Source organism: Poromitra crassiceps (assembly GCF_964638095.1).
Source record: "Poromitra crassiceps genome assembly, chromosome: 1".
Taxonomy (NCBI): Eukaryota; Metazoa; Chordata; class Actinopteri; order Beryciformes; family Melamphaidae; genus Poromitra; species Poromitra crassiceps.
The window spans coordinates 5,622,000-5,637,386 of NC_139623.1; the positions used below are offsets into that span (position 1 = coordinate 5,622,000).

The following is a 15,387-nucleotide window of genomic DNA, read 5'->3' on the forward strand; positions in this document are numbered from 1 at the left end:
TTAAATGCAGGGTTAACAGCCTTTTTTTTGCAAAGAAGACATTAGCCCGCATTTATTCTTGTACAAAACATAATTTTCTGCGAAGTATTAGTAAAGTTATAAGCGAAGATCGATTCACAAGGATCTGACAGCTGTCTCCGCCATTTGTTTTTTTTGAGGTAACCAAAGGCTTTTAGTAAGAGAGTTGCCATGGCAACCAATAACCCATGGCCATGGGTTATTGGACTCGGTTACTGGATTTATACAATGGCTGTGAACCAATCAGATTGCTTGATTTGAGAGAGCCGTTTTATAATTAAAAACAAAGTGAGCTACAGGAGGAGAAGTGGAAAGAGTGATGGGGGTGAAAATAGCAACAATACAATGTTTTCTTTCAGAAGATAGCACATGGTGGGCAGTTGCAACTACTGAAGAAGAAAAAAAACAACAACATCTACTTCCTCATCTTCCTCCTCCCTCCTCCTCCAACTACATCTACTTCCTCATCTTCCTCCTCCCTCCTCCTCCCACCTCTTGCTACTCGATTCTGACCACCATGCAACTCTCACCTCTCTCAAAAAAAACACCTCCCTCCACACCACACGCGTGCGTCTCAGATGCCCCTCTCTATTTGACTGACCGAGGTGAATGAAGATACTATAACAGGTGAGTGCATTTGTATTTTCACCAGTTGGATGTTGTTTTGCAGGTTAAATTGTGTTCACCCCCCCCTCTCTCTCTCTCTGTCTTTCTCCCCCGCCTTTTGTTTTTCTCTCCACCTCTCTTTCTCTCCGGTGACATTACAGAGCTTGTGTCAGCGGAGATGTTTGCAGGTGCGTTAGTTCTGGGCACCATCCTAACAGCTTTACCAGGTAAAGAAAAACACCTTACTAAATAATATATTATAACTTTAGTCACCTTGATGTGCAATTTTCAATCGAACGATTGTATCCTTTTTTTATTACTGCGGTGTTTCTTTGCACACAAGGAGAGGTGAGAGATGAGATGGCTGGCTGTTTTATTGTCAGATATTTGTCTTGCGTACACACACTGCTCACATCAACAAAAGGTGTCACACATGACAAGTGACAACAGTTGGACAGAGAAATGAATCATTGACCTACAGGATGCATTATATACATCTAAGGTTGGGCAGCCAGGTGCCCTTCCTTTACGCTCAGGTTATTTATACAGGAAGTATTGATTGTCTTTTGTGCTGTGTAGTCAGCCAGGCAGGCACTTACTGTAGCACAGGCTGACACCATCAAGCCTCATCATCAGGGCTCCATTGTGTATGTGTCACTCGCTGAGCTGAGTGGATCTGTGGCTTTACAACGTCTTCTCCGAGGATCTGCACACTGACCCAATCACTTTTCTTCTTCTTCTTCTTCGCCTGCCAAAATGTGCCCTTCTTTCAGGCCGCTGAGTCTCCAATAATTGATTCCATAACTCGAACATATCTTATATTTCGGGACTTTGGGCCAGTAGCTTTGGGATGCTAGTTTATTTAGACATTTGGGTGATCTGTTTTGATCTTCCCGAACCCAACCGTTGGCTCTGGAGCCAGTCTTTAGTAAACACTGGAGCAGATGGTGGAAAGCATCAGTGTGGAAAGACAGCTGTGTGTACAGTACAGTAGAGAGATGCTGTTGGAAGGCCTTGGGTGCTTTGCATGCGTGTCATGTTTTTCGGTGGGCCTGACAGCGATGTGCTTTTTGTGTATGTGTGCACGTTACTAACTGTAACTGAGCGTGCCTCTGTATTTGTTCCATACATGTACATCTCAATGTGTGTGTGTGTGTGTGGTGTGTGTGGTGTGTGTGGTGTGTGTGTGTGTGTGTGTGTGTGTGTGTGTGTGTGTGTGTGTGTGTGTGTGTGTGTGTGTGTGTGTGTGTGTGTGTGTGTGTGTGTGTGGGGTGTGTGTGGCTGTGTGTGTGTGTGTGTGTGTGTGTGTGTGTGTGTGTGTGTGAGTGTGTGTGTGTGTGTGTGGTGTGTGTGGTGTGTGTGTGTGTGTGTGTGTGTGTGGTGTGTGTGTGTGTGTGTGTGTGTGTGTGTGTGTGTGTGTGTGTGTGTGTGTGTGTGTGTGTGGTGTGTGTGTGTGTGTGTGTGTGTGTGTGTGTGTGTGTGTGTGTGTGTGTGTGTGTGGTGTGGGTGTGTGTGTGGTGTGTGTGTGTGTGTGTGTGTGTGTGTGTGTGTGTGTGTGTGTGTGTGTGTGTGTGGGGTGTGTGTGGCTGTGGGTGTGTGTGTGTGTGTGTGTGTGTGTGGGTGTGGGTGTGGGTGTGTGGGTGTGTGTGTGTGTGGGTGTGGGTGTGGGTGTGGGTGTGTGTGTGTGTGTGTGTGTGGGTGTGTGTGTGTGTGTGTGTGTGTGTGTGTGTGTGTGTGTGTGTGTGTGTGTGTGTGGGTGTGGGTGTGGGGGGGTGTCCCTGCAGGTAGCCAGAGCAGGTGGAGTGTGTCATTTTCTAGGAGGGAGATCTGTGTGTGGGCAGGAACAACGCTCACTCTGCCCTGCCGTTATGACTACCCATCAGGTATTCTGCCAATGTATCTTTCAGTTTTTCTGTTGCAACGTCTTGTTACTTCTGAGATGGAGCTCGGCCCCCAGACACTACCAATCGTCTGGGAACTCTTTGTCAAAAATCGCCCGCTAACAAACCTACGGCCCTTTGTTAAGTTACGGGAAATGACGCTCTCCCTGCATTATCCTCCATAGTGAAACAAACTGGAGATACAGAGAATCACTTCGTAACACAGAGAGAGCTTTTTAAAACATTGGAAATGAATGTCCCGAGCAACGTTACGTTATTCGATTCTTATTCTTATTTGATTTACAAGCACAAGACTTCTGCATATTGCCCCTTCTGCACGAAGGACTGCCTTAAAGACTCTGGATTGGTTCTGCGACACAGTTTGTTTGTTTTTAACTCTCAAGTCATTTCCAACCAGATTTAACAAGGAAAGCTGGGAGAAAGTTCTCTCTAGTCTCTAGTTGAGCGACACGGATAGAGACTGAGAACTGAGATTTTGGCTCATGCTGAGAAAGTGAAACTCATGTAATACCTGATATTATTACCAAAATTATGTTATGTTTGCTTACAACATAGTTTCAAATGCTGTAGATACACATTTCCAAGCACGCAAGCAGCTAAGGTAGAAACCAACTTATTCAATTGCAGGAATGATCCTAGACTCTGAGATGCTTGATACTGTTGGTTTTTTTTTCATCGCTTTTGTTGATTTGCATCATCATCTTCATCATCTTCTTTTTCTTCCTCCCCTAATAGACCTTATTCGATTGACGTAACTCACGTACGGGCACGCCCACCGACGCCATGTTGTTGACATAGAGCTGCAGCTCTCAAGTGACAGCCTATGTAAGATTTGTGTTTATAGGAAGCTAGCCGCCGTTAACCTTACCTGTATCGTTCCTGTTGTGTTCGGATGGTGACCTGCGTTATACATGGCTGTAGTAATGACAGCAATAAAGTCCCCGTGGTTTGTTTTTATCTATACCGTCCACAGATGTGAAGGGAGCGAGACTGAGGATACGTCAGCACACAGGAGATGTCTGGATAGTTGGGAGAGAGAGGTGAAACTTTCTGGCAGCTCCTCACAGCAAAGTCTGTTCACCTCGTTTTCTTTTGTTTATTATTACAGTCATTAATGGCAGCATACAAACAACAACTTTGGGGTTTTTATCACTATTGTAATGGAACAGAAATGACAATAAGGCTGTTACTAGTTGTCAGCTGCTGCAGCGCTGTGCGTGCAGGACGGTATGTCAACAATATGGTGCCGTCCAGGGTTCGCGAATAAGGTCTATTCCTTCATTCTGTCTGTTTGTCCATCTAAAGCTTAATTTATACTTATTAGAAAGTGTCGCTCAGGACATGGTCGCAGACGAAAAAGAAAGTGTCGCTCATGGTGTTGCATTTATAATTCAGTGAATGTTCGCCTCGGTTCAACGGTCACGTGACACTCGAACGCTATAAGCAGCTGCAGACAGCCAAGAGAAGAGAGGGAACGCACAGTGAAACCAACTCGGAGGCAAGATATAACGTACTTGGCTGCAGCCGCATATAAACGACACACAACTCACCTCCTCTCTCTCTGGGAAATTGGTCACAATGTTCTTTGTGATTTTCACGAAGTCATACATCAAGGACAGGCTGATAAAAATAGCGGGGACACGTTCATTCATTTCAATCGAGTGAAAACCAAAACAAGGAAGTTAAGCGCGTGCCGTCTATATAGCCAATCAGACTTGCGCGACACATCGTGACGTAGTCAGTAGGGGTGTGCCGATTAATCGTTTTTTAGATGCATCGCGATGAGTCACGTGACGATTAAAATCGATTCACAATGTTCGATTATCGATTATTTATTTTTTTGCATTTTTTTTTGCATTTTTTTTTTTTGCTTTATTTGCGAAAAATACGGTATTTCGCCCGGAAAGCAGTTCCTTAACTGTAAAACAAGACCAAAACCGAAGTACTGGAAACTGGAATCACTGAAGAAAGCATGCAGGGTGGCTGTAACATGTGATGCGTGGACTTCAGTCGCAACTGAAGATAATGGAGGTACATTTGTTTGCTTACTTTAATTAATGGATACTGACAAATATACCTTGCTTAAAAAAAATCCTGTTTGGTGAAAAAGATGCATCGAAAATCGTGATTAATCGTAATAATCGTAATAATCGTTTAATAATCGAATCATAGCACCCTTAATCGTAATCAAATCGAATCGTGAGGTGCCTAAGGTGGCACACCCCTAGTAGTCAGCGACACTAGACATTTCACCAGGTAGCAGACACTGCTCGCCGACACTTGAAAGTGTCGACTCAAGTCATCATTTCTGTCGGCGGCCGTTTCAAAAGTGTCGGCAGACAAAGCATAAATTGGGCTTTATTTGCACTAGTCTTGTGCTTTTGAATTGACTCTTTTTTATTTATTTTTACAGGCCACACAGTGAGGCGGGTCATGTGGTTCCGTGTGTCTGCAGAGGGTCGCAGGGAGTTTACCTACCACTCTGACCCAGACCTGATCAGCCCGTCCTACCGTGGACGCACACGGTGAGAAACACACGCACACACGCGTGCACACACACACACACACATACACGCACGCGCACGCACGCACGCACGCACGCACACACACACACACACACACACACACACACACACACACACACACACACACACACTATGTAATGGCGAATGAATCAACACCATTGTGATAGTTCAAGAATGTGAAGGAGTGAAAGAATGAATCACCAGAGAATCAAAGTATGCACAAATTAACAGAACACAACTTAATGAATGGATTTGTGAATGGATGTATAACAAGTCAATCCTGGATTCCAGCTACATCGGGGTCAGCTACTCCAGCTGTTCAGTCCAGATTAGGGGTGTTAGGCTGAGTGATGCGGGCCAGTACCACTTCAGGTTTGAGACAGACCAGCCCCAGGGGAGATGGACCTCACCTGACACCGTCTCTCTGGCCGTCACAGGTACAGTAGGTCCAGTGGGATGAACCTTGAGGCACGTGAAACAGTATTTATAAAGCATGTGCTAACATGCTTTCCTGTGAAACTGGTGACATTCTCTGAAAAAGCATGTACTGTGACATTACAACATCCCATTGAGGTATTCACCCCGCACTTGTTTATATAATTTAGATATGTTCATGCACAGTCCTGGCAATTGTGTGTGTGTGTGTGTGTGTGTGTGTGTGTGTGTGTGTGTGTGTGTGTGTGTGTGTGTGTGTGTGTGTGTGTGTGTGTGTGTGTGTGTGTGTGTGTGTGTGTGTGTGTGTGTGTGTGTGTGTGTGTGTGTGTGTGTGCGTGCGTGTGTGCGTGTGTTCAGACCTCAAGGTCCTAGTGCATCCAGCGAGGCCAGCCAACATGTTTGCCTTTGGAGAGACTGTGTTTCTAGGCTGTCAGGCCAGCGGATGTGCTGCTCCAGGAAGGAGCCTTACATTGTACAGGTGTGTGAGTGTGTATGTGTGTGTATGCATGCATGTATATTATGTGTGTACAACTATGTGTATGTATTGTGGGCTTCCCCACTGTTTGTACTTGGAGCTGTTAAGAGAGTTAAAATGAAAGGACACTTCTAGATGCCATAGTATGATGTTTTGCACACAGGAACGGACTGAACCTCGGCTCCTATGAGAAATGGATGATTGTCAACCACTTTGACCAACAGCATACCGGAGCCTATGCTTGCCGACCAATCCCACCACAGAATGTACAGTCCCCACCCCTGTCCCTGGCTCTGGGATGTGAGTAATCAATCAATCAATCAATCAATCAATCAATCAATCAATCAATCAACCAACTAACCAACCAATCATCCAAATAAGCCAAACAAAACACAACATTTTCACAAATTACATTAGTGCACGCTTCACGTACTCATTTCACCATGGGCACACTTTTTTTGGGTGTGACCAAACTCCATCGTGTTCCCAGCAGCGCACTTCCCAAGGTTGAACTCAATCAGATGAGATTGGAGGCGATCGGAGCAAAGGTGCGCCTTCCAACTCCGGACATACAGAAGGACGGACATACATACGGACATACATACACACATATGGCCCTCCAATTATAGCAGTAGGATATCCTGGTGCATTCACATGTGGATGGGAAGGTCCGACGTCTGGCACTTCAAACAATATTGCATTCATGTTTTTGGTTTGAAAATAAAACAAAAGACAAACAATAAACAAACTATGTGGATTTGGCTGGCTCTTGCTTTTGAAAAGCACTTGACACTCACTAGTTTCTTGACCAGGGAATAATGAGCAAAAGAGAACGCATATCAGATGTCTGACAAAGTAGATTTTAAATGAATGAGTGCATTATTCAGTTTTTTCCGCCATCAGGAGGTTAAAGGTTATCGTTGACTCATAAGTTGGAAACTTCGGCAGCAAAATGTTCCCTGACTCTCCAACTCCATCATCAGACTTGAATGTTGTTTTTCCCAACTAGGACATTTTCAGATATATTCAAAAGCATTGTGTCTGATCCTTTAACAGTGCAGTGTCTCAGCAAAATGAATCAGGGACTGTATAAGCCTGCTAGTAGCTCTGATCAAAATGAAGTGTTTTTCATACAGAGTTGTGTGTGTGCAGTGTATACTGTAGTTACAATTTGATTTGCCCAATTTCTACATCCAACCATTGAATCATCTCCTCTCCTCTTTCAACTTGTCCTCTACTCTCCCCCCTCCCCTCTCTTTCTTCTCCCTTTCTCCCCCGTCCAGATGGTCCTCGCTCCACCACCATAGCGGTTTCCCCGCTAGGAGAGGTGACAGAGGGGGAGTCGGTCACTCTGACCTGCAGTAGTGATGCAGCTCCACCTGTAGAGAGCTTTGCTTGGTTCAAAGGTGCGGGACTCCATGTTTTCTGTGTATCAATATGCTGACCGTATATACTGTATTGACAGATTAACGTGTACTTTATTCGTCTTTATGATGATGAATTATTAATATATTTTTTTAATATTTTATTAAAAACATTTATAGAACAATATACGAACAAGACAAACAAGCTCAGACACAGGAAAGGAACAAAAGAAAGAGAGAGAGAGAGAAAAAAACACATACATCATCGGCATTGAACATTACAACATGGTGCTATCAGCAACATAAGGTGCTTATGTGTTTGTAAGAGATAATGTGCATGGGATCCTACATAAGGGGTCCATGAGACACCAGCCGGAGGAGCCATCCGTCACCCCGCCCTAACCTCAGTCACTTGTCATTCTTAACCTCATCAAAGTAGGCCAAAAATGGGTCCCAGATAGTTGAGAAACTTTTAAGCGAGTCGGTTCTCAGGGACCTCACCTGAGTCTCTCCATCTGTATAACAGAGATCATGTCCATCAGCCACACCTGAAAGAAGGTGAAGAGGAGGACTTCCATTCCTTCAGGATGAGTCTTTTGGCGACAGTTGTCCCCAGTGTCAGAGATTGTTGCACAGCTGTAGGGAAGTTCAGAGAGGACTCCAAGCAGCCGAAGATCTGAGTTCTGCCTCCGATTGTAGGGTTATTTTGTAGGCCTTAGAGTACAAATCAAATATTTTGCCCCAGAATCCCATTAGTGAAGGGCAGAACCAGAAGGCATGAGAAAGTGTGCCCTCTGACACCTGACACCTGTCACACAGTGGCGAGACAGAAGGGAAGCCCTTGTGTAGTTTATGTTTGGAGTAGTGAAGATGGTGAGCGACTTTAAATTGGATCAGCTGATGTCTGTTATTAACTGAGCAGAGTTGTACTACAGACTCCTTTCCCATATAATGTCAGATAAATCGACACCAAGTTCCACCTGCCATGCTTCTCTAATCCCCTCAGTAGAGGCCGTGTTGCAGTTATCAAACAGACATACAAATCTAGAGATAAGATGCTTGGAGTGAGGAGGGCTCAGCAATACATTGAAAAAAGCATGATCGTTTGGGAGCGCTTCAAAGGTGCAAATCTTGGATCCAACATAATTTCTGATTTGGAGGAATCTGATCTGATTTGGAGGAATCTGAGCCATTTCGTGCCGCGCAACTCAAACTTCCTCTTCAGTAGATCAAAGGATGCAAAATGACCATCTACTGCATGTATATGTCTTTGATGGAAACCAGCCCCTTCTCACTGTTGGTACATTGACTGTACCTTTTTGTATGATTGTATTTTCTATGTTCAGGACCCCAGGAAGACTAGAGGTACTTCCGCGTGCTTCTAATGGGGATCTTTAAATAAACTAAACTCACTCCAGGCGTATTAATGAATGATTGAATCAGATCAGGATACTTGACTTCCTAGAGTTTGCTAATACAATAGAGACTTATCAACAGTTCATCAACTTTATTGAATTTTGGTAGCTTTGTATAGGCCCTTTGTGAGAAGAAAGCAATGTTTTGGTGCCCAGTGTATAATTTAGATCTTTTCATCTTTTCACAGTTGGCAGTCCTCACACAGACTTAAATTCATTATTCATTCTGGTAATTTGTGTGTGTGTGTGTGTGTGTGTGTGTGTGTGTGTGTGTGTGTGTGTGTGTGTGTGTGTGTGTGTGCGTGCGTGCGTGCGTGCGTGCGTGCGTGTGTGTGCGTGCGTGCGTGCACGTGTGTGCGTACGTACGTACGCGTTCCAGACATGGAGAGTGGCAGTATCCCAGACAGTTTTCGGCCCCAGCTCCTCCTGTCCCATCTCAAATACACAGACAGAGGCGAGTACTTCTGTGTAGCGCGAAACTCCCTGGGGCCGGATCGCTCCAACCCACTCCTACTCAACATAACATGTAAGTCTCCAACCCAGGTGCGGACTGCATAACCGGGCGCTTCGGACAGATGCCCGGTGGCCTGGCCTGGCCTGGCCTGCAAAAAAAACAAAAAAAAACAGCAGGCAAGGAATGAGTTAACTTTTCAGTCAGAAGCTGCTGAGACCCCAGCGCGGGTGGGCGGAGCTTGCTGTTCAATGGTGCCAAAATGGAGAAGAAAAGAGGTGCAGAGGTGGAAAGCAAGGAGTCTATGTTGTGTCTTGGCCTAAACTACAATATCAGTGGTAGACAATTGTCTATTGCCTCTAGAATATTCGAGAGAAATTAAATTAACACTAATTTATATTTATTTTTTTATTTATATTAGGCTATATAATCCCATTGGTCAAATGTCAACAGTAGTGGCTAAACTGAAAGTATGGGTTGGATTGCTTTTGGGGTTTTCTTCACAAAACTGGAGAAGGAGGCAGAAGCAGCACTAGCTCTGCAGCAGGTGCTCCTGCAGAGCTGGAGGTGGTGTTGAACTTATCAGAATCAGGAACCTTCAGGTAGGCTACAATTTCAGAGCATAAAGTGAAAAATGTAGGCTATATGCTTATTAATGTGCATTATGGGATTATCAGTAGGACTGCACAATACAGTTTAAAGTGGAGATGAAGCATTTAGATTTTTTTTGTATTTGCATTTAACCTCAGACAAGCCAAGACAGGACACTGCACTCTTCCTTAAATGAAGTTTGTTGTCAAGCTTTTGTACAGAGGCATGTTTTTGTTTTTACGTCTTCATATTATACTTGCAGTTATCTAGGCAATGTTGAATTCTATTAGTGAACAAATAGGTAACATAACATGTAACATCACGTTAGCATTATATTCACCAAATCTTGCTTCAAACGGCCGACATTTTTCAAAAGTGTGTCCGCGTGTGTTGGCCTGGCCTGCATGGTATCTAATGCCTGGCCTGAATTATGGTCCCAGTCCGCCCCTGCTCCAGCCCACTCCTACTCAACGTAACATAAGGCTCCAGCCCACTCCTACTCAACGTAACATGTAGGCTCCAACCCACTCCTACTCAACATAACATGTAAGGCTTCCACCCACTCCTACTCAACGTAACATGTAAGGCTCCAACCCACTCCTACTTAACGTAACATGTAAGTCTCCAACCCACTCCTACTCAACGTAACATAAGTCTCCAACCCACTCCTACTCAACGTAACATGTAAGGCTCCAACCCACTCCTACTCAACGTAACATGTAAGGCTCCAACCCACTCCTACCCAACATAACATAGTCTCCAACCCACTCCTACTCAATGTAACATGTAAGGCTCCAACCCACTCCTACTCAACGTAACATGTAAGGCTCCAACCCACTCCTACTCAACGTAACATGTAAGGCTCCAACCCACTCCTACTCAACGTAACATGTAAGGCTCCAACCCACTCCTACCCAACATAACATAGTCTCCAACCCACTCCTACTCAATGTAACATGTAAGGCTCCAACCCACTCCTACTCAACGTAACATGTAAGGCTCCAACCCACTCCTACTCAACGTAACATGTAAGGCTCCAACCCACTCCTACTCAACGTAACATGTAAGGCTCCAACCCACTCCTACTTAATGTAACATGTAAGGCTCCAACCCACTCCTACTCAACGTAACATGTAAGGCTCCAACCCACTCCTACTCAATGTAACATGTAAGGCTCCAACCCACTCCTACTCAACGTAACATGTAAGGCTCCAACCCACTCCTACTCAACGTAACATGTAAGTCTCCAACCCACTCCTACTCAACGTAACATGTAAGGCTCCAACCCACTCCTACTCAACGTAACATGTAAGGCTCCAACCCACTCCTACTCAACATAACATGTAAGGCTTCCACCCACTCCTACTCAACGTAACATGTAAGGCTCCAACCCACTCCTACTCAACGTAACATGTAAGGCTCCAACCCACTCCTACTCAACGTAACATGTAAGTCTCCAACCCACTCCTACTCAACGTAACATGTAAGTCTCCAATGCACTTCTACTCAACGTAACATGTAAGGCTCCAACCCACTCCTACTCAACGTAACATGTAAGGCTCCAACCCACTCCTACTCAACGTAACATGTAAGTCTCCAATGCACTTCTACTCAACGTAACATGTAAGGCTCCAACCCACTCCTACTCAACGTAACATGTAAGGCTCCAACCCACTCCTACTCAACGTAACATGTAAGGCTCCAACCCACTCCTACTCAACGTAACATGTAAGTCTCCAATGCACTTCTACTCAACGTAACATGTAAGGCTCCAACCCACTCCTACTCAACGTAACATGTAAGGCTCCAACCCACTCCTACTCAACGTAACATGTAAGGCTTCCACCCACTCCTACTCAACGTAACATGTAAGGCTCCAACCCACTCCTACTTAACGTAACATGTAAGGCTCCAACCCACTCCTACTCAACGTAACATGTAAGTCTCCAACCCACTCCTACTCAACATAACATGTAAGTCTCCAACCCACTCCTACTCAACCTAACATGTAAGGCTCCAACTCACTCCTACTCAACGTAACATGTAAGTCTCCAACCCACTCCTACTCAACGTAACATAAGTCTCCAACCCACTCCTACTCAACGTAACATGTAAGGCTCCAACCCACTCCTACCAAACATAACATGTAAGTCTCCAACCCACTCCTACTCAACGTAACAGTCATGTAAGTCTCCAACCCACTCCTACTCAACGTAACATGTAAGTCTCCAACCCACTCCTACTCAACGTAACATGTAAGGCTCCAACCCACTCCTACTCAACGTAACATGTAAGTCTCCAACCCACTCGTACTCAACGTAACATGTAAGTCTCCAACCCACTCCTACTCAACATAACATGTAAGGCTCCAACCCACTCCTACTCAACGTAACATGTAAGTCTCCAACCCACTCCTACTCAACGTAACATGTAAGGCTCCAACCCACTCCTACCCAACATAACATGTAAGTCTCCAACCCACTCCTACTCAATGTAACATGTAAGGCTCCAACCCACTCCTACTCAACGTAACAGTCATGTAAGTCTCCAACCCACTCCTACTCAACGTAACATGTAAGTCTCCAACCCACTCCTACTCAACGTAACATGTAAGGCTCCAACCCACTCCTACTCAACGTAACATGTAAGTCTCCAACCCACTCCTACTCAACATAACATGTAAGGCTCCAACCCACTCCTACTCAACGTAACATGTAAGTCTCCAACCCACTCCTACTCAACATAACATGTAAGGCTCCAACCCACTCCTACTCAACGTAACATGTAAGGCTCCAACCCACTCCTACTCAACGTAACATGTAAGGCTCCAACCCACTCCTACTCAACATAACATGTAAGGCTCCAACCCACTCCTACTCAACGTAACATGTAAGGCTCCAACCCACTCCTACTCAACGTAACATGTAAGGCTCCAACCCACTCCTACTCAACGTAACATGTAAGGCTCCAACCCACTCCTACTCAACGTAACATGTAAGGCTCCAACCCACTCCTACTCAACGTAACATGTAAGGCTCCAACCCACTCCTACTCAACGTAACATAAGGCTCCAACCCACTCCTACTCAACGCATGTAAGGCTCCAACCCACTCCTACTCAACGTAACATGTAAGGCTCCAACCCACTCCTACTCAACGTAACATGTAAGGCTCCAACCCACTCCTATATGTAAGGCTCCAACCCACTCCTACTCAACGTAACATGTAAGGCTCCAACCCACTCCTACTCAACGTAACATAAGGCTCCAACCCACTCCTACTCAACGCATGTAAGTCTCCAACCCACTCCTACTCAACGTAACATGTAAGTCTCCAACGCACTTCTACTCAATGTAACATGTAAGGCTCCAACCCACTCCTACTCAACGTAACATGTAAGGCTTCCACCCACTCCTACTCCATGTAACATGTAAGGCTCCAACCCATCTGGGTTTGGCCAAGCTACCTTGCTGAAGAGGGCGGTCACTTTTTTCAAGCTACTTGGCAGGTGATTGGATGGACCGTCTGTCTGTCACCGTCTGGGCATGCCAACGCCAACCAATCAGATCGACTTGCCTTCATGACGTAGCAGCGGCAGCGCCTGGAGAATTGTAAACAGCTAGGACTACAATTGCTAAATAGTTAGCATGGAGGTCGCAGATTTTTGCTGTTTTTGTAAGGTGAATATTGGGTGCAAACATTGACTATTCAATTTGCCAAAAGAAAGAAGAATAACGGCAGATGTCTGACTGAGGATGAAGTGCAGGTAGGCCATTTTGCACATTAAATGTAACTGATTGGATTAACTGATGTTACGCTAACGTTAGCAACATTTGCGAGTTAGCTTGGCAGCAGCAATCCACAACTAGCTAGCAGTCGACCCGGCCTCCGGGCGGGCGCCGCCCGTGCTGGGGGCCCCTCTCCCGGCCCCTCTCCCGGCCGCGCAGACCCAGGGCAGCCACCGCCCACGCGAGGGGCTCTCGGCGTGGGCGGTGGCTGTGCTGGGTCTCCGCGGCCGGGAGAGGGGCGGCCGGGAGAGGGGCCCCCGGCACGGTCAGCGCCCGCCCGGAGGTTGGGGTGCTACGTCTGATGATTGGTGAATATTGTTAACGTTAACAGCGATGAATTACTAACACATATCGTTGTTCGTTTCTTCAGGGAACTGATGACACGATATGACACCGAGTGGCACGCACCCTGGACGGCTAACGTCATGGAGACGCAACACTCTCTAGCTAATGATTTAACGCTACTATTTAGCATTAAGGACTGGTGAATTTTAGCATATCTGTCAGTGGAATGATAGATGTTTACGCATGACTGGAGAATGTTATTTGCTTACTTTTGTGATAATAAACTATACGGAGAAAAGACGGCTGTGTGGTGGTGTTGTTACTTGTTACATAATCTGCTGGTCTTGAGGCACGATTGGATACAATGATAAGATGATGTAAATTCATAAAGATGCTGATGTCAGATGAATCTGCGAAAGGGAGCTGCCTGGAGCCCAGAGGACGTCAAGGTATGCACAGAGAAGAGGAAAAAGTACACCATGCAGTATGTATTTGGATATAATCTCAAACTTTAAGAATGGTTCCTTGTTTATTTATTCCTAGTATTGGCTCCCATGCCGTTTGTTTACCCCCTATCAAAAGTGCAAGTGCAAAATCTTAAGATATGTTCTATCGATAAACCAATTTCTCGAGTAACAGCTCCAGAATATCAGACATAAAGGACTACAATATGCTTGTGAGAGCTATATTCACACTTCACAGTATAATTTATGCAAGCGTCATACGGGGGAAAATATCAGATAAACTGATTGTTATATCCTGAGATCTTTAATCTCGCCTGTATAACATAATATGTCACTCGGACACCAACGTGAGTTAACGTGGTTTATTAAACAGCAGCCAACATTCCAATCATGCCAGTCATAGCAGAATACACTGCGTTCAGCTAACAGTAAAGGGACAATACATCACACTGATCCTTGCAGTTCTGTGTTGATTAGCTAATATTTCAGTGGCATTTTGATTAACGTTATGATTTATTTCTATTTGGAACAAAAATTATGGTTTAACAGATTACATGTTTACTGGGCAGTGGTGAGAAGGGCTTTGTGTTTGTGTGAATTGCGTGAATGGCTAATGGCTAGCCATTCACTAGCCTTACAGCTAGCTGATGGCTGCTCAGTTCTCCCAGCCTAGCAACGGTCTGAAGGCTATCTCCCCAAATTCTACAACAATGTCTTGTTTACTAACGTTCATAGTTGATAACGTTACAGCAATACAGTTACGGTTTCGTACTCACTGTAAGATCAAGTGTTTAACGTTTATGTTAGCTTATTGTTTTTTGAATAGAATGTTTGACTAGCCCACTGGAGCTAGCCTCGGTAGCCGCCGCCATATTGAATAGTGAAAGAACTACAAACGCACAGGCGATTCTCAGTGGCGTCACACCCGGTCTCGCCTAAAGCCCGCCCGTAGATCACGCTGATTGGGTCGCCTGGGCGCGGGCCGGTTTAAACTCCAATCTTGAGCCGAGTTCAGAGGAGGTGGGATTGTGAATTTGTGGAACAATGCCGCCCCCATCTGGCGGAGTCAG

General features: G+C 45.2%; 1 protein-coding gene across 1 annotated transcript in view; it reads left to right on the forward strand.

Annotated features, from left to right (window-relative positions):
* Positions 1–802: 802 nt before the first annotated feature.
* Positions 803–15,387, forward strand: part of LOC310786631 (B-cell receptor CD22) — a gene marked incomplete at both ends in the record, with an annotated part of 32,041 nt that continues 17,456 nt past the window's right edge. The window contains 8 exon segments of the mRNA XM_083647870.1: positions 803–851; positions 2,409–2,507; positions 4,939–5,050; positions 5,342–5,487; positions 5,843–5,963; positions 6,124–6,260; positions 7,244–7,366; positions 9,119–9,265. Coding sequence (XP_083503996.1) covers positions 803–851; positions 2,409–2,507; positions 4,939–5,050; positions 5,342–5,487; positions 5,843–5,963; positions 6,124–6,260; positions 7,244–7,366; positions 9,119–9,265 — 934 coding nt within the window.